The 20,828-nt window shown below is 51.1% G+C and overlaps 1 protein-coding gene across 10 annotated transcripts in view; it reads right to left on the bottom strand.

Annotated features, from left to right (window-relative positions):
- Nucleotides 1–20,828, bottom strand: part of LOC138643272 (plectin-like) — a 554,763-nt gene that overhangs the window by 210,953 nt on the left and 322,982 nt on the right. For 2 of the 10 annotated variants that reach the window (XM_069732193.1, XM_069732194.1), the window contains exon 1: nt 7,139–7,484. The exons of the other annotated variants lie outside the window; for them this stretch is intronic. In XM_069732193.1, the coding sequence (XP_069588294.1) occupies nt 7,139–7,427 (289 nt within the window). In that variant the 5' untranslated portion in view covers nt 7,428–7,484. Of the gene's footprint in view, nt 1–7,138; nt 7,485–20,828 lie in introns of those variants that run through there. 10 annotated transcript variants of the gene reach the window in all.

Below are 20,828 nucleotides of genomic sequence, written 5' to 3'. Positions count from 1 at the left end.
AGGATTATGGGAGCTCAGCACTTACACACCGGGTCACTATCAGCGTCTGCTCAGTAATATCATTGCTCCAAAAGAGAAAAAAAGCAACTTCATAAATCCTCAGTACAGAATCCTGCTCCGCGCACACAGCTCCTGTGCACTCCTGTGTGTCTCCATGGATACGCAGCTCCTGTGCACACCTGTGTCTCCATGGATACGCAGCTCCTGTGCACACCTGTGTCTCCATGGATACGCAACTCCCGTGTACACATGTGTCTCCATGGATACGCAGCTCCTGTGTCTCCATGGATACGCAGCTCCTGTGCACACCTGTGGCTCCATGGATACGCAGCTCCTGTGCACACCTGTGTCTCCATGGATACGCAGCTCTTGTGTCTCCATGGATACGCAGCTCCTGTGCACACCTGTGGCTCCATGGATACGCAGCTCCCGTGCACTCATGTCTACATGGATACGCAGCTCTTGTGCACACCTGTGTCTCCATGGATACGCAGCTCCCGTGCACACCTGTCTCCATGGATACGCAGCTCCCGTGCACACCTGTGTCTCCATGGATACGCAGCTCCCGTGCACACCTGTGTCTCCATGGATACGCAGCTCCCGTGCACACCTGTGTCTCCATGGATACGCAGCTCCCGTGCACAAGGTGCATACTAAAGCCCTATGTGCCAAATTAACATATACCTATGGTAGATATTTTATTCGTATTCATCTATACCTATGCCAATTTTAGATTTTTTTTTACCGTTTCATTTTCTTAATTTAGTTTTCCTTTCCACTTCACTCCATTTGAAGCAGAGTAACCAATTTATTTACATATGTATTTATTTGACATAAAGTTGCAATACATGAATGTAGGGGTGACATTTTTTGGAAACGGAATAACGGTTTTGAGCTCCGTTTTTTTTATTGGAATTAGTTCATATTAGTACAACAACGTTATCTTCCAAGTTTCATTAGGATCTTTTTAGGGATTCCGTCGTTATGCGCCATGTTCTGCCATACCTATGCCTGTGGTAGTTTTTTTTTCTAAAGTTGAATTTTTTGAATCTTTTTTTCTTTCCACTTCACTCTATTTAAATATAAATTAGCGGAGGTTAAACTTTAATTGCGTTTTCCACAAGGCAAACCCATACATTCCTATAGAGTAACTTTACATTTGAAATAAACACTGAATCCCTAAGAAGATCTTGATGAAACTTTGAAAATAAGTTTGTCATTAATATGAACTTTTTCCAGCAAGAAAAACAGAGCTTAAAAATGTAATTCTGTTTTCAGCAATGTTAATTCATACATTCCTATATAATAACTTTACATTTCAAATAAACAGTGAATCCCTAAGTATATCTTTATCGAAAATGTTTGCCTTAAGGCACCTTCACACACAACGATATCGTTAACGATATCGCTGCTTTTGGTGACGTAGCAACGATCCCGCTAACGATCTCGTTATGTGTGACAGCGACCAACGATCAGGCCCCTGCTGGGAGATCGTTGGTCGCTGGGAATGATCAGGACCATTTTTGGTCGCTGATCACCCGCCGTCATCGCTGGATCGGCGTGTGTGACGCTCCAGTGAGGTGTTCACTGGTAACCAGGGTAAATATCGGGTTACTAAGTGCAGGGCCGCGCTTAGTAACCCGATGTTTACCCTGGTTACCATTGTAAAAGTAAAAAAAAAACCAAACAGTACATACTCACATTCTGATGTCTGTCACGTCCCCCGGCGTCCACAGGGTTAAAACTGCTTTCGGCAGGAGCGCTGCTAATGCACGCGCTGCTGCCGACAGTTTCCCTGCACTGACTGTCAGCGCCGGCCGTAACAGCGGTGACGTCACCCCTGTGCTTTGCTTTACGGCCGGCGCTGACAGTCAGTGCAGGGAAACTGTCGGCAGCAGCGCGTGCATTAGCAGCGCTCCTGCCGAAAGCAGTTTTAACCCTGTGGACGCCGGGGAACGTGACAGACATTGGAATGTGACTATGTAAGGTTTTTTTTTGTTTTTTTTACTGTCACAAAAGAACGGCACATTGCTAGCACGTGCCGAAAATGGCACGCACTAGCAATGCGCTTTAACATTGCTGGCAATGGGAGCGCTAACGGACGCGTTGCACAGCGTTAATTTCGCCATGGAACGCTGTCTGTTAGCGCTCACCCGAAAATGAAATGAGAACCTAGCCTTAATATTATGTCACTCAAAACATCCCCCTCCCTCTCTCAGTTCAGGTACACAGAGAAGGGAGTTGTAAGGCTATGTGCACACGTATAAAAACGTGAAAAAAACGCTTACATATGGATCCCAATCATTTCAATGTAATCCACAAAACTTGTGCAAATGTTGCAATTTTTTTTCCGCGAAAAAAACGAATCGCGGAAAAAAAAGCAACATGTTCATTAATTTTGCGGAATCGCTGATTTCCCGCACACTGTAAAATATCTACCATAGGTATAGACAAATATGACACATAGGGTTTTAGTATTTTCCTGTGCACAACTGTGTCTCCATGGATACGCAGCTCATGTACACACTTATGTGTCTCCATGGATACGCAGCTCCTGTGCACACCTGTGTCTCTCCATGGATACGCAGCTCATGTACACACTTATGTGTCTCCATGGATACGCAGCTCCTGTGCACTCCTGTGTCTCCATGGATACGCAGCTCCTGTGCACACCTGTGTCTCCATGGATACACAGCTCCTGTACACACCTGTGTCTCTCCATGGATACGCAGCTCCTGTGCACACCTGTGTCTCCATGGATACGCAGCTCCTGTGCACACCTGTGTCTCTCCATGGATACGCAGCTCATGTACACACTTATGTGTCTCCATGGATACGCAGCTCCTGTGCACTCCTGTGTCTCCATGGATACGCAGCTCCTGTGCACACCTGTGTCTCCATGGATACACAGCTCCTGTACACACCTGTGTCTCTCCATGGATACGCAGCTCCGGTGCACACCTGTGTCTCCATGGATACGCAGCTCCTGTGCACACCTGTGTCTCTCCATGGATACGCAGCTCCTGTGCACTCCTGTGTCTCCATGGATACGCAGCTCCTGTGCACACCTGTGTGTCTCCATGGATACGCAGCTCCTGTGCACACCTGTGTGTCTCCATGGATAGGCAGCTCCTGTGCACACCTGTGTGTCTCCATGGATACGCAGCTCCTGTGCACACCTGTGTGTCTCCATGGATAGGCAGCTCCTGTGCACACCTGTGTCTCCATGGAAACGCAGCTCATGTACACACTTATGTGTCTCCATGGATACGCAGCTCCTGTGCACTCCTGTGTCTCCATGGATACGCAGCTCCTGTGCACACCTGTGTGTCTCCATGGATACGCAGCTCCTGTGCACACCTGTGTGTCTCCATGGATAGGCAGCTCCTGTGCACACCTGTGTCTCCATGGATACGCAGCTCCTGTGCACACCTGTGTATCTCCATGGATAGGCAGCGCCTGTGCACACCTGTGTCTCCATGGATACGCAGCTCCTGTGCACACCTGTGTGTCTCCATGGATACGCAGCTCCTGTGCACACCTGTGTGTCTCCATGGATACGCAGCTCCTGTGCACACCTGTGTCTCCATGGATACGCAGCTCCTGTGCACACCTGTGTATCTCCATGGATAGGCAGCGCCTGTGCACACCTGTGTGTCTCCATGGATACGCAGCTCCTGTGCACTCCTGTGTCTCCATGGATACGCAGCTCCTGTGCACACCTGTGTCTCCATGGATACGCAGCTCCTGTGCACACCTGTATGTCTCCATGGATACGCAGCTCCTGTGCACTCCTGTGTCTCCATGGATACGCAGCTCCTGTGCACACCTGTGTCTCCATGGATACGCAGCTCCTGTGCACACCTGTGTGTCTCCATGGATACGCAGCTCCTGTGCACTCCTGTGTCTCCATGGATACGCAGCTCCTGTGCACACCTGTATGTCTCCATGGATACGCAGCTCCTGTGCACTCCTGTGTCTCCATGGATACGCAGCTCCTGTGCACACCTGTGTGTCTCCATGGATACGCAGCTCATGAACACACCTATGTGTCTCCATAGATACGCAGCTCTTGTGCACACCTGTGTCTCCATGGATACGCAGCTCCTGTGCACACCTGTGTATCTCCATGGATACGCAGCTCCTGTGCACACCTGTGTGTTTCCATGGATACGCAGCTCCTGTGCACACCTGTGTGTCTCCATGGATACGCAGCTCATGTACACACTTATGTGTCTCCATGGATACGCAGCTCATGTACACACTTATGTGTCTCCATGGATACGCAGCTCCTGTGCACTCCTGTGTCTCCATGGATACGCAGCTCCTGTGCACTCCTGTGTCTCTCCATGGATACGCAGCTCATGTACACACTTATGTGTCTCCATGGATACGCAGCTCCTGTGCACTCCTGTGTCTCCATGGATACGCAGCTCCTGTGCACACCTGTGTCTCCATGGATACACAGCTCCTGTACACACCTGTGTCTCTCCATGGATACGCAGCTCCTGTGCACACCTGTGTCTCCATGGATACGCAGCTCCTGTGCACACCTGTGTCTCTCCATGGATACGCAGCTCCTGTGCACTCCTGTGTCTCCATGGATACGCAGCTCCTGTGCACACCTGTGTGTCTCCATGGATACGCAGCTCCTGTGCACACCTGTGTGTCTCCATGGATAGGCAGCTCCTGTGCACACCTGTGTCTCCATGGAAACGCAGCTCATGTACACACTTATGTGTCTCCATGGATACGCAGCTCCTGTGCACTCCTGTGTCTCCATGGATACGCAGCTCCTGTGCACACCTGTGTGTCTCCATGGATACGCAGCTCCTGTGCACACCTGTGTGTCTCCATGGATAGGCAGCTCCTGTGCACACCTGTGTCTCCATGGATACGCAGCTCCTGTGCACACCTGTGTATCTCCATGGATAGGCAGCGCCTGTGCACACCTGTGTCTCCATGGATACGCAGCTCCTGTGCACACCTGTGTGTCTCCATGGATACGCAGCTCCTGTGCACACCTGTGTGTCTCCATGGATACGCAGCTCCTGTGCACACCTGTGTCTCCATGGATACGCAGCTCCTGTGCACACCTGTGTATCTCCATGGATAGGCAGCGCCTGTGCACACCTGTGTGTCTCCATGGATACGCAGCTCCTGTGCACACCTGTGTGTCTCCATGGATACGCAGCTCCTGTGCACTCCTGTGTCTCCATGGATACGCAGCTCCTGTGCACACCTGTGTCTCCATGGATACGCAGCTCCTGTGCACACCTGTATGTCTCCATGGATACGCAGCTCCTGTGCACTCCTGTGTCTCCATGGATACGCAGCTCCTGTGCACACCTGTGTCTCCATGGATACGCAGCTCCTGTGCACACCTGTGTGTCTCCATGGATACGCAGCTCCTGTGCACTCCTGTGTCTCCATGGATACGCAGCTCCTGTGCACACCTGTATGTCTCCATGGATACGCAGCTCCTGTGCACTCCTGTGTCTCCATGGATACGCAGCTCCTGTGCACACCTGTGTGTCTCCATGGATACGCAGCTCATGAACACACCTATGTGTCTCCATAGATACGCAGCTCTTGTGCACACCTGTGTCTCCATGGATACGCAGCTCCTGTGCACACCTGTGTATCTCCATGGATACGCAGCTCCTGTGCACACCTGTGTGTTTCCATGGATACGCAGCTCCTGTGCACACCTGTGTGTCTCCATGGATACGCAGCTCCTGTGCACACCTGTGTGTCTCCATGGATACGCAGCTCATGAACACACCTATGTGTCTCCATGGATACGCAGCTCATGAACACACCTGTGTATCTCCATAGATACACAGCTCCTGTGCACACCTGTGTGTCTCCATGGATACGCAGCTCCTGTGCACACCTGTGTGTCTCCATGGATACGCAGCTCCTGTGCACACCTGTGTGTCTCCATGGATACGCAGCTCATGTACACACTTATGTGTCTCCATGGATACGCAGCTCATGAACACACCTATGTGTCTCCATAGATACGCAGCTCCTGTGCACACCTGTGTCTCCATGGATACGCAGCTCCTGTGCACACCTGTGTCTCCATGGATACGCAGCTCCTGTGCACACCTGTGTGTCTCCATGGATACGCAGCTCCTGTGCACACCTGTGTGTCTCCATGGATACGCAGCTCCTGTACACACCTGTGTCTCCATGGATACGCAGCTCCTGTGCACACCTGTCTCCATGGATACGCAGCTCCTGTGCACACCTGTGTGTCTCCATGGATACGCAGCTCCCGTGCACACCTGTGTCTCCATGGATACGCAGCTCCTGTGCACACCTGTGTCTCCATGGATACGCAGCTCCTGTGCACTCCTGTGTCTCCATGGATACGCAGCTCCTGTGCACACCTGTGTCTCCATGGATACTCAGCTCCTGTGCACACCTGTGTCTCCATGGATACGCAGCTCCTGTGCACTCCTGTGTCTCCATGGATACGCAGCTCCTGTGCACACCTGTCTCCATGGATACGCAGCTCCTGTGCACACCTGTGTGTCTCCATGGATACGCAGCTCCTGTGCACACCTGTGTGTCTCCATGGATACGCAGCTCCTGTGCACACCTGTGTCTCCATGGATACGCAGCTCCTGTGCACACCTGTGTCTCCATGGATACTCAGCTCCTGTGCACACCTGTGTGTCTCCATGGATACGCAGCTCCCGTGCACACCTGTGTCTCCATGGATACGCAGCTCCTGTGCACACCTGTGTCTCCATGGATACGCAGCTCCTGTGCACTCCTGTGTCTCCATGGATACGCAGCTCCTGTGCACACCTGTGTGTCTCCATGGATACGCAGCTCCTGTGCACACCTGTGTCTCCATGGATACGCAGCTCCTGTGCACACCTGTGTCTCCATGGATACGCAGCTCCTGTGCACACCTGTCTCCATGGATACTCAGCTCCTGTGCACACCTGTGTGTCTCCATGGATACGCAGCTCCTGTGCACACCTGTCTCCATGGATACGCAGCTCCTGTGCACACCTGTGTCTCCATGGATACGCATGACATACACAGTGCAGGTTATTTAGGCGGCAGGTGGAGGAGCGCTGGCTGCCCGGCAGCGGAGGGGTTACCGGCGCGCACCCACCTACACAGCAGAGCTTCCGGTACAGGTGACTCTTCCGCTCCTGCTCCGAATTCCCTTCCAGCCAATCAGAGCGCTCCAGAAGCATCTCCCTCTTAAAGGTGTAGTACCAGGTGGAGGACGCGGGACGCGGCACCGAGTCTGCCATGGCGCCTCCCGGGACACGGCACCAGAGGACGGCAGCAGCCTGTGCGGCGATACCAGGAGCAGCGACCCTGCGGAGAGCGGCCGGCGAGAGGCGCTTGTGTACGGAGCCGCTCTCCTCCCACTGGGGAAACACATCCACGCCCATCCACAACACGGGGAGGCCGCCCACAGCGAGCGCAGCCGGGAAACCGGCCACAAACACCGACCGAGACAAGAAACTGACTGCACAACTGCCAGAGGTGGACCGCACTGACCGACGGACTGCTAATATCACCACTCATCCCTGCCAGACTGACTGCACCGACCGCTAATGTCACTGCTCATCCATGTCTACCACCTACCCGTCCTCTCCACAGTGCTGCACCGCCCTACATCTCATCTGTCTACCACCTACCCGTCCTCTCCACAGTGCCGCACCGCCCTACATCTCATCTGTCTACCACCTACCCGTCCTCTCCACAGTGCTGCACCGCCCTACATCTCATCTGTCTACCACCTACCCGTCCTCTCCACAGTGCTGCACCGCCCTACATCTCATCTGTCTACCACCTACCCGTCCTCTCCACAGTGCTGCACCGCCCTACATCTCATCTGTCTACCACCTACCCGTCCTCTCCACAGTGCTGCACCGCCCTACATCTCATCTGTCTACCACCTACCCGTCCTCTCCACAGTGCTGCACCGCCCTACATCTCATCTGTCTACCACCTACCCGTCCTCTCTACAGTGCTGCACCGCCCTACATCTCATCTGTCTACCACCTACCCGTCCTCTCCACAGTGCAGCACCGCCCTACATCTCATCTGTCTACCACCTACCCGTCCTCTCTACAGTGCTGCACCGCCCTACATCTCATCTGTCTACCACCTACCCGTCCTCTCCACAGTGCTGCACCGCCCTACATCTCATCTGTCTACCACCTACCCGTCCTCTCCACAGTGCTGCACCGCCCTACATCTCATCTGTCTACCACCTACCCGTCCTCTCCACAGTGCTGCACCGCCCTACATCTCATCTGTCTACCACCTACCCGTCCTCTCCACAGTGCCGCACCGCCCTACATCTCATCTGTCTACCACCTACCCGTCCTCTCCACAGTGCTGCACCGCCCTACATCTCATCTGTCTACCACCTACCCGTCCTCTCCACAGTGCTGCACCGCCCTACATCTCATCTGTCTACCACCTACCCGTCCTCTCCACAGTGCTGCACCGCCCTACATCTCATCTGTCTACCACCTACCCGTCCTCTCCACAGTGCTGCACCGCCCTACATCTCATCTGTCTACCACCTACCCGTCCTCTCCACAGTGCTGCACCGCCCTACATCTCATCTGTCTACCACCTACCCGTCCTCTCTACAGTGCTGCACCGCCCTACATCTCATCTGTCTACCACCTACCCGTCCTCTCCACAGTGCAGCACCGCCCTACATCTCATCTGTCTACCACCTACCCGTCCTCTCTACAGTGCTGCACCGCCCTACATCTCATCTGTCTACCACCTACCCGTCCTCTCCACAGTGCTGCACCGCCCTACATCTCATCTGTCTACCACCTACCCGTCCTCTCCACAGTGCTGCACCGCCCTACATCTCATCTGTCTACCACCTACCCGTCCTCTCCACAGTGCTGCACCGCCCTACATCTCATCTGTCTACCACCTACCCGTCCTCTCCACAGTGCTGCACCGCCCTACATCTCATCTGTCTACCACCTACCCGTCCTCTCCACAGTGCTGCACCGCCCTACATCTCATCTGTCTACCACCTACCCGTCCTCTCTACAGTGCTGCACCGCCCTACATCTCATCTGTCTACCACCTACCCGTCCTCTCCACAGTGCAGCACCGCCCTACATCTCATCTGTCTACCACCTACCCGTCCTCTCTACAGTGCTGCACCGCCCTACATCTCATCTGTCTACCACCTACCCGTCCTCTCCACAGTGCTGCACCGCCCTACATCTCATCTGTCTACCACCTACCCGTCCTCTCCACAGTGCTGCACCGCCCTACATCTCATCTGTCTACCACCTACCCGTCCTCTCCACAGTGCTGCACCGCCCTACATCTCATCTGTCTACCACCTACCCGTCCTCTCCACAGTGCTGCACCGCCCTACATCTCATCTGTCTACCACCTACCCGTCCTCTCCACAGTGCTGCACCGCCCTACATCTCATCTGTCTACCACCTACCCGTCCTCTCCACAGTGCTGCACCGCCCTACATCTCATCTGTCTACCACCTACCCGTCCTCTCCACAGTGCTGCACCGCCCTACATCTCATCTGTCTACCACCTACCCGTCCTCTCCACAGTGCTGCACCGCCCTACATCTCATCTGTCTACCACCTACCCGTCCTCTCCACAGTGCTGCACCGCCCTACATCTCATCTGTCTACCACCTACCCGTCCTCTCTACAGTGCTGCACCGCCCTACATCTCATCTGTCTACCACCTACCCGTCCTCTCCACAGTGCTGCACCGCCCTACATCTCATCTGTCTACCACCTACCCGTCCTCTCCACAGTGCTGCACCGCCCTACATCTCATCTGTCTACCACCTACCCGTCCTCTCTACAGTGCTGCACCGCCCTACATCTCATCTGTCTACCACCTACCCGTCCTCTCCACAGTGCTGCACCGCCCTACATCTCATCTGTCTACCACCTACCCGTCCTCTCCACAGTGCTGCACCGCCCTACATCTCATCTGTCTACCACCTACCCGTCCTCTCTACAGTGCTGCACCGCCCTACATCTCATCTGTCTACCACCTACCCGTCCTCTCCACAGTGCTGCACCGCCCTACATCTCATCTGTCTACCACCTACCCGTCCTCTCCACAGTGCTGCACCGCCCTACATCTCATCTGTCTACCACCTACCCGTCCTCTCTACAGTGCTGCACCGCCCTACATCTCATCTGTCTACCACCTACCCGTCCTCTCTACAGTGCTGCACCGCCCTACATCTCATCTGTCTACCACCTACCCGTCCTCTCTACAGTGCTGCACCGCCCTACATCTCATCTGTCTACCACCTACCCGTCCTCTCTACAGTGCTGCACCGCCCTACATCTCATCTGTCTACCACCTACCCGTCCTCTCTACAGTGCTGCACCGCCCTACATCTCATCTGTCTACCACCTACCCGTCCTCTCCACAGTGCTGCACCGCCCTACATCTCATCTGTCTACCACCTACCCGTCCTCTCTACAGTGCTGCACCGCCCTACATCTCATCTGTCTACCACCTACCCGTCCTCTCCACAGTGCTGCACCGCCCTACATCTCATCTGTCTACCACCTACCCGTCCTCTCTACAGTGCTGCACCGCCCTACATCTCATCTGTCTACCACCTACCCGTCCTCTCCACAGTGCTGCACCGCCCTACATCTCATCTGTCTACCACCTACCCGTCCTCTCTACAGTGCTGCACCGCTCTACATCTCATCTGTCTACCACCTACCCGTCCTCTCCACAGTACTGCACCGCTCTACATCTCATCTGTCTACCACCTACCTGTCCTCTCCACAGTGCTGCAACATCCTACATCTCATCTGTCTACCACCTACCCGTCCTCTCCACAGTGCAGCACTACCCTACATCTCATCTGTCTACCACCTACCCGTCCTCTCTACAGTGCTGCACCGCTCTACATCTCATCTGTCTACCACCTACCCGTCCTCTCCACAGTGCTGCAACATCCTACATCTCATCTGTCTACCACCTACCCGTCCTCTCCACAGTGCAGCACTACCCTACATCTCATCTGTCTGCCACCTACCCGTCCTCTCTACAGTGCTGCACCACCCTACATCTCCTCCTCTTCTGTCTACCACCTACCCGTCCTCTCTACAGTGCTGCACCACCCTACATCTCATCTGTCTACCACCTACCCGTCCTCTCCACAGTGCCGCACCGCTCTACATCTCATCTGTCTACCACCTACCTGTCCTCTCCACAGTGCCGCACCGCCCTACATCTCATCTGTCTACCACCTACCCGTCCTCTCCACAGTGCTGCAACACCCTATATCTACCTACCACCCGATCCTTCCTCGCCATTTTGCAACTAATCTAAGACTCATACCCTCCATAATCTGAACCTGCCACCTCAGTTTGAGGCTTCTCTTATACTGCAGACAGTTTTCTGGAATGCATTACCCCAGATCTGTTTAACACCTAGTCTCCTTATTTTTAATCAGGCTTTTAAAACACAATCTTTTTAAACAGGTCTATCACCTCACTCCACTAATCTGACTCCCCAATGTCCCAGCTTTCTACATGTTCCTTAAAATCTACTCCCTCCTAATCATGTCTTCCAATCCTCATTGAAGTCCTTTTTATACATAGCCCATTCACTATTTCTCTGAACATAACTCTCCATCAGATACTGGCCGGTGCCCGGATCATACATGTACATATACACATACTGGCCGGTGCCCGGATCATACATGTACATATACACATACTGGCCGGTGACCGGATCAAACATGTACATATACACATACTGGCCGGTGACCGGATCATACATGTACATATACACATACTGGCCGGTGACCGGATCATACATGTACATATACAGATACTGGCCGGTGACCGGGTCATACATGTGCATATACACATACTGGCCGGTGACCGGATCATACATGTACATACACATACTGGCCGGTGACCGGGTTATACATGTACATATACACATACTGGCCGGTGACCGGGTCATACATGTACATATACACATACTGGCCGGTGCCCGGATCATACATGTACATATACACATACTGGCCGGTGCCCGGATCATACATGTACATATACACATACTGGCCGGTGACCGGATCAAACATGTACATATACACATACTGGCCGGTGACCGGATCATACATGTACATATACACATACTGGCCGGTGACCGGGTCATACATGTACATATACACATACTGGCCGGTGACCGGATCATACATGTACATATACACATACTGGCCGGTGCCCGGATCATACATGTACATATACACATACTGGCCGGTGACCGGATCATACATGTACACATACTGGCCGGTGACCGGATCATACATGTACATATACACATACTGGCCGGTGACCGGATCATACATGTACATATACACATACTGGCCGGTGACCGGATCATACATGTACACATACTGGCCGGTGACCGGATCATACATGTACATATACAGATACTGGCCGGTGACCGGGTCATACATGTACATATACACATACTGGCCGGTGACCGGGTCATACATGTACATATACACATACTGGCCGGTGACCGGATCATACATGTACATATACACATACTGGCCGGTGACCGGGTCATACATGTACATATACAGATACTGGCTGGTGACCGGATCATACATGTACATATACAGATACTGGCCGGTGACCGGATCATACATGTACATGTACACATACTGGCCGGTGACCGGATCATACATGTACATATACACATACTGGCCGGTGACCGGATCATACATGTACATATACACATACTGGCCGGTGACCGGATCATACATGTACATATACACATACTGGCCGGTGACCGGATCATACATGTACATATACACATACTGGCCGGTGACCGGGTCATACATGTACATATACACATACTGGCCGGTGACCGGATCATACATGTACATATGCAGATACTGGCCGGTGACCGGGTCATACATATACACATACTGGCCGGTGACCGGATCATACATGTACATAGACACATACTGGCCGGTGACCGGATCATACATGTACATATACACATACTGGCCGGTGACCGGATCATACATGTACATATACACATACTGGCCGGTGACCGGGTCATACATGTACATATACACATACTGGCCGGTGACCGGATCATACATGTACATATACACATACTGGCCGGTGACCGGATCATACATGTACATAGACACATACTGGCCGGTGACCGGATCATACATGTACATATACAGATACTGGCCGGTGACCGGATCATACATGTACATATACACATACTGGCCGGTGACCGGATCATACATGTACATAGACACATACTGGCCGGTGACCGGATCATACATGTACATAGACACATACTGGCCGGTGACCGGATCATACATGTACATATACACATACTGGCCGGTGACCGGATCATACATGTACATATACACATACTGGCCGGTGACCGGATCATACATGTACACATACTGGCCGGTGACCGGATCATACATGTACATATACACATACTGGCCGGTGACCGGGTCATACATGTACATATACACATACTGGCCGGTGACCGGGTCATACATGTACATATACACATACTGGCCGGTGACCGGATCATACATGTACATATACACATACTGGCCGGTGACCGGGTCATACATGTACATATACACATACTGGCCGGTGACCGGATCATACATGTACATATACACATACTGGCCGGTGCCCGGGTCATACATGTACATATACAGATACTGGCCGGTGACCGGATCATACATGTACATATACACATACTGGCCGGTGACCGGATCATACATGTACATATACACATACTGGCCGGTGACCGGGTCATACATGTACATATACACATACTGGCCGGTGACCGGATCATACATGTACATATACACATACTGGCCGGTGACCGGATCATACATGTACATATACACATACTGGCCGGTGACCGGATCATACATGTACATAGACACATACTGGCCGGTGACCGGGTCATACATGTACACATACAGATACTGGCCGGTGACTGGATCATACATGTGCACATACTGGCAGGACCCTCGCTTTTCCTGTGACTGGTGATCGGCTTCCTGTGATGTCTGGTGTTGTCCGCACATGTCCCCGCTTATTGTACAGTGCTGCGGTATGTGCGGGCGATACAGAAACAAAATGCTATTATTCTTGTGTGGTCGGTTGGCTGATCTCTGCACTGCGGTTGTTTTGGTGGTTGCGAGGACACCTGTGATCTCCCCGTACATTATGGACAGGTCGGACACATTCCTGCATCTGTTCACCACATGGGCGCCCCCAAGACCCCAACTTGGAATAACAGGCCCAGTATATAAATGTAATGGACCGCGGAGGGTAAAATGTCTGAGTCTGTTCCTTTCATCCTATATTTTGGGTTTTCGTCCACCCTGCATGTAGAATGCCGCTCCACCATAAGGAACCAATTAGAATACGGAAACGTGGCGGATGAACGAGTGCAGGATTCTTCCCCATGAACCGCGGATCTTACCAGTTCCCCCCGCTGCCGCCGTGCACAATATTCCAGCCTCGCACACAGCCCCCACAAGCCAGAGTTTTACACTCATCTTTTTCCAGTTGTTTTAGAAAATGAAAAACAGAAGTTTCACCAGGGTGGAAAATTCCCAAAATAATCAGCGGGAGAGACGGCGAAAAGTAGGAAGAAACTGGGGATGAGTCACCCTGGAGTTAGTGGGAGCAGTGATCAGCGGGGAGCGCGTCCAACTACGGAGCCCACAAATGTCTGTTGTCAGAAATAGCAGGATCAGCAGCCGCAATCCCCCGGGATCCGGTCCCCCGGGAACAGGACGCAGGGCCGGAGACTGTGCATATTACTACCCCTATATTACACACTATGCAACCCCTCACTGCCCAGGCATCAATGTCTGCTCAAATAACGGCGCAAATCAAAAAATAATCACCTGGCGTCTGAGGCGCTAAGCATGCAGAATAGGAGAGTGTTCACACTGGCCGTCACACAGAAACAAAAAATCAGTGAAAGCGACCGCGCAGCTAGAGAACATTGGGGGCCGAGGAAACGGAGTCTGTAATAAAAGCGTAAAAGCCATATCACAGCGACAAGGTGACCCCAACATCACAGCTCCACCCTGCGACACTGACGGCTGACTTAGTAAGGCCGAAAAAAGCCATTTGTCCATCCAGTTCAGCCTATATTCCATCATAATAAATCCCCAGATCTACGTCCTTCTACAGAACCTAATAATTGTATGATACAATATTGTTCTGCTCCAGGAAGACATCCAGGCCTCTCTTGAACCCCTCGACTGAGTTCGCCATCACCACCTCCTCAGGCAAGCAATTCCAGATTCTCACTGCCCTAACAGTAAAGAATCCTCTTCTATGTTGGTGGAAAAACCTTCTCTCCTCCAGACGCAAAGAATGCCCCCTTGTGCCCGTCACCTTCCTTGGTATAAACAGATCCTCAGCGAGATATTTGTATTGTCCCCTTATATACTTATACATGGTTATTAGATCGCCCCTCAGACCCCTCAAGGTCTTTCTTGCTGTTTAGTTTCACTCGTCTGATTTTAGTGCAGATGCTGCCGCCTGTCCTTCCATTTATATAGCGTCCCATTGCCGGGGCTCCATGTTTGTGGCCCGGTCCTGCACAGCCCTTATTCACACAGACGTCACTATGACACATGGTAAGGTTAGGACCATCCTGATGTGGGTACACCGTGTCACGGTGAGACGGCTCTTCTTTTTTATCAGAGATGTCGTGTTCTTCAGGTCTTCACTGTAACTTACAGTTGTGGCCAAAAGTATTGACACCCCTGCAATTCTGTCAGATAATACTCAGTTTCTTCCTGAAAATGATTGCAATCACAAATTATTTGTTATTATTATCTTCATTTAATTTGTCTTGAATGAAAAAACACAAAAAGAGAATGAAGCAAAAAGCAAAACATTGATCATTTCACACAAAACTCCAAAAATGGGCCAGACAAAAGTATTGGCACCCTCAGCCTAATACTTGGTTGCACAACCTTTAGCCAAAATAACTGCGACCAACCGCTTCCGGTGACCATCAATGAGTTTCTTACAATGCTCTGCTGGAATTTTAGACCTTTCTTCTTTGGCAAACTGCTCCAGGTCTCTGATATTTGAAGGCTGCCTTCTCCAAACTGCCATTTTTAGATCTCTCCACAGGTGTCTATGGGATTCAGGTCTGGACTCATTGCTGGCCACCTTAGAAGTCTCCAGTGCTTTCTCTCAAACCATTTTCTAGTGCTTTTTGAAGTGTGTTTTGGGTCATTGTCCTGCTGGAAGACCCATGACCTCTGAGGGAGACCCAGCTTTCTCACACTGGGCCCTACATTATGCTGCAAAATGTGTTGGTAGTCTTCAGACTTCATAATGCCATGCACACGGTCAAGCAGTCCAGTGCCAGAGGCAGCAAAGCAACCCCAAAACATCAGGGAACCTCCGCCATGTTTGACTGTAGGGACCGTGTTCTTTTCTTTGAATGCCTCTTTTTTCTCCTGTAAACTCTATGTTGATGCCTTTGCCCAAAAAGCTCTACTTTTGTCTCATCTGACCAGAGAACATTCTTCCACAACGTTTTAGGCTTTTTCAGGTAAGTTTTGGCAAACTCCAGCCTGGCTTTTTTATGTCTCGGGGTAAGAAGTGGGGTCTTCCTGGGTCTCCTACCATACAGTCCCTTTTCATTCAGATGCCGATGGATAGTACGGGTTGACACTGTTGTACCCTCGGACTGCAGGGCAGCTTGAACTTGTTTGGATGTTAGTCTAGGTTCTTTATCCAACATCCGCACAATCTTGCGTTGAAATCTCTTGTCAATTTTCCTTTTCCGTCCACATCTAGGGAGGTTAGCCACAGTGCCATGGGCTTTACACTTCTTGATGACACTGCGCACGGTAGACACAGGAACATTCAGGTCTTTGGAGATGGACTTGTAGCCTTGAGATTGCTCGTGCTTCCTCACAATTTGGTTTCTCCAGTCCTCAGACAGTTCTTTGGTCTTCTTTCTTTTCTCCATGCTCAATGTGGTTCACACAAGGACACAGGACAGAGGTTGAGTCAACTTTAATCCATGTCAACCGGCTGCAAGTGTGATTTAGTTATTGCCAACACCTGTTAGGTGCCACAGGTAAGTTACAGGTGCTGTTAATTACACTAATTAGAGAAGCTTCACATGATTTTTCCAACAGTGCCAATACTTTTGTCCACCCCCTTTTTATGTTTGGTGTGGAATTATATCCAATTTGGCTTTAGGACAATTCTTTTTGCGTTTTTGCATTTAAGACAAATTAAATGAAGATAATAATAACAAAGAATTTATGATTGCAATAATTTTCAGGAAGAAACTGAGTATTATCTGACAGAATTGCAGGGGTGTCAATACTTTTGGCCACAACTGTAGATGCACATTTGCTTTGGCTCATTAACTTCCAGCAGGGATACCGTCCCCTTGTGTCTGTCTTAGGCTCTCCTATATAACGGAGGATACGGTCACCTTGTGTCTGTCTTAGGCTCTCCTATATAACGGAGGATACGGTCACCTTGTGTCTGTCTTAGGCTCTGCCCCATAATGGTGGATACGGTCACCTTGTGTCTGTCTTAGGCTCTCCTATATAAGGGTGGATACGGTCACCTTGTGTCTGTCTTAGGCACTGCCATATAACGGTGGATACGGTCACCTTGTGTCTGTCTTAGGCTCTGCCATATAACGGTGGATACGGTCACCTTGTGTCTGTCTTAGGCTCTGCCATATAACGGTGCATACGGTCACCTTGTGTCTGTCTTAGGCTCTGCCATATAACGGTGGATACGGTCACCTTGTGTCTGTCTTAGGCTCTGCCATATAACGGAGGATACGGTCACCTTGTGTCTGTCTTAGGCTCTCCTATATAACGGTGGATACGGTCACCGTGTGTCTGTCTTAGGCTCTGCCATATAACGGTGGATATGGTCACCTTGTGTCTCTCTTAGGCTCTGCCATATAACGGTGGATACGGTCACCTTGTGTCTGTCTTAGGCTCTGCCACATAACGGTGGATACGGTCACCTTGTGTCTGTCTTAGGCTCTGCCATATAACGGTGGATACGGTCACCTTGTGTCTGTCTTAGGCTCTGCCATATAACGGTGGATACGGTCACCTTGTGTCTGTCTTAGGCTCTCCTATATAACGGTGGATACGGTCACCTTGTGTCTGTCTTAGGCTCTGCCATATAACGGTGGATACGGTCACCTTGTGTCTGTCTTAGGCTCTCCTATATAACGGTGGATACGGTCACCTTGTGTCTGTCTTAGGCTCTCCTATATAAGGGTGGATACGGTCACCTTGTGTCTGTCTTAGGCTCTGCCATATAACGGTGGATACGGTCACCTTGTGTCTGTCTTAGGCTCTCCTATATAACGGTGGATACGGTCACCTTGTGTCTGTCTTAGGCTCTCCTATATAAGGGTGGATACGGTCACCTTGTGTCTGTCTTAGGCTCTCCTATATAAGGGTGGATACGGTCACCTTGTGTCTGTCTTAGGCACTGCCATATAACGGTGGATACGGTCACCTTGTGTCTGTCTTAGGCTCTGCCATATAACGGTGGATACGGTCACCTTGTGTCTGTCTTAGGCTCTGCCATATAACGGTGGATACGGTCACCTTGTGTCTGTCCTAGGCACTGCCATATAACGGTGGATACGGACACCTTGTGTCTGTCTTAGGCTCTGCCATATAACGGTGGATACGGTCACCTTGTTTGTCTTAGGCTCTGCCATATAACGGTGGATACGGTCACCTTGTGTCTGTCTTAGGCTCTGCCATATAACGGTGAATACGGTCACCTTGTGTCTGTCTTAGGCTCTGCCATATAACGGTGAATACGGTCACCTTGTGTCTGTCTTAGGCTCTGCCATATAACGGTGGATACGGTCACCTTGTGTCTGTCTTAGGCACTGCCATATAACGGTGGATACGGTCACCTTGTTTGTCTTAGGCTCTGCCATATAACGGTGGATACGGTCACCTTGTGTCTGTCTTAGGCTCTGCCATATAACGGTGAATACGGTCACCTTGTGTCTGTCTTAGGCTCTGCCATATAACGGTGGATACGGTCACCTTGTGTCTGTCTTAGGCACTGCCATATAACGGTGGATACGGTCACCTTGTTTGTCTTAGGCTCTGCCATATAACGGTGGATACGGTCACCTTGTGTCTGTCTTAGGCTCTGCCATATAACGGTGAATACGGTCACCTTGTGTCTGTCTTAGGCTCTGCCATATAACGGTGGATACGGTCACCTTGTGTCTGTCTTAGGCTCTCCTATATAACGGTGGATACGGTCACCGTGTGTCTGTCTTAGGCTCTGCCATATAACGGTGGATACGGTCACCTTGTGTCTGTCTTAGGCTCTGCCATATAACGGTGGATACGGTCACCTTGTGTCTGTCTTGGGCTCTGCCATATAACGGTGGATACGGTCACCTTGTCTGTCTTGGGCTCTTGCCATATAACGGTGGATACGGTCACCTTGTGTCTGTCTTAGGCTCTGCCATATAACGGTGGATACGGTCACCTTGTGTCTGTCTTAGGCTCTGCCATATAACGGTGGATACGGTCACCTTGTGTCTGTCTTAGGCTCTGCCATATAACGGTGGATACGGTCACCTTGTGTCTGTCCTAGGCACTGCCATATAACGGTGGATACGGTCACCTTGTGTCTGTCTTAGGCTCTGCCATATAACGGTGGATACGGTCACCTTGTTTGTCTTAGGCTCTGCCATATAACGGTGGATACGGTCACCTTGTGTCTGTCTTAGGCTCTGCCATATAACGGTGAATACGGTCACCTTGTGTCTGTCTTAGGCTCTGCCATATAACGGTGGATACGGTCACCTTGTGTCTGTCTTAGGCACTGCCATATAACGGTGGATACGGTCACCTTGTTTGTCTTAGGCTCTGCCATATAACGGTGGATACGGTCACCTTGTGTCTGTCTTAGGCTCTGCCATATAACGGTGAATACGGTCACCTTGTGTCTGTCTTAGGCTCTGCCATATAATGGTGGATACGGTCACCTTGTGTCTGTCTTAGGCACTGCCATATAACGGTGGATACGGTCACCTTGTTTGTCTTAGGCTCTGCCATATAACGGTGGATACGGTCACCTTGTGTCTGTCTTAGGCTCTGCCATATAACGGTGAATACGGTCACCTTGTGTCTGTCTTAGGCTCTGCCATATAACGGTGGATACGGTCACCTTGTGTCTGTCTTAGGCTCTCCTATATAACGGTGGATACGGTCACCGTGTGTCTGTCTTAGGCTCTGCCATATAACGGTGGATACGGTCACCTTGTGTCTGTCTTAGGCTCTGCCATATAACGGTGGATACGGTCACCTTGTGTCTGTCTTGGGCTCTGCCATATAACGGTGTATACGGTCACCTTGTCTGTCTTGGGCTCTTGCCATATAACGGTGGATATGGTCACCTTGTGTCTGTCTTAGGCTCTGCCATATAACGGTGGATACGGTCACCTTGTGTCTGTCTTAGGCTCTGCCATATAACGGTGGATACGGTCACCTTGTGTCTATCTTAGGCTCTCCTATATAACGGTGGATACGGTCACCTTGTGTCTGTCTTAGGCTCTGCCATATAACGGAGGATACGGTCACCTTGTGTCTGTCTTAGGCTCTGCCATATAACGGCGGATACGGTCACCTTGTGTCTGTCTTAGGCTCTGCCATATAACGGTGGATACGGTCACCTTGTGTCTGTCTTAGGCTCTCCTATATAAGGGTGGAT

This window comes from Ranitomeya imitator, chromosome 6, assembly GCF_032444005.1.
Source record: "Ranitomeya imitator isolate aRanImi1 chromosome 6, aRanImi1.pri, whole genome shotgun sequence".
NCBI classification, from domain to species: domain Eukaryota; kingdom Metazoa; phylum Chordata; class Amphibia; order Anura; family Dendrobatidae; genus Ranitomeya; species Ranitomeya imitator.
This window is presented reverse-complemented; position numbering and strand designations above follow the sequence as displayed.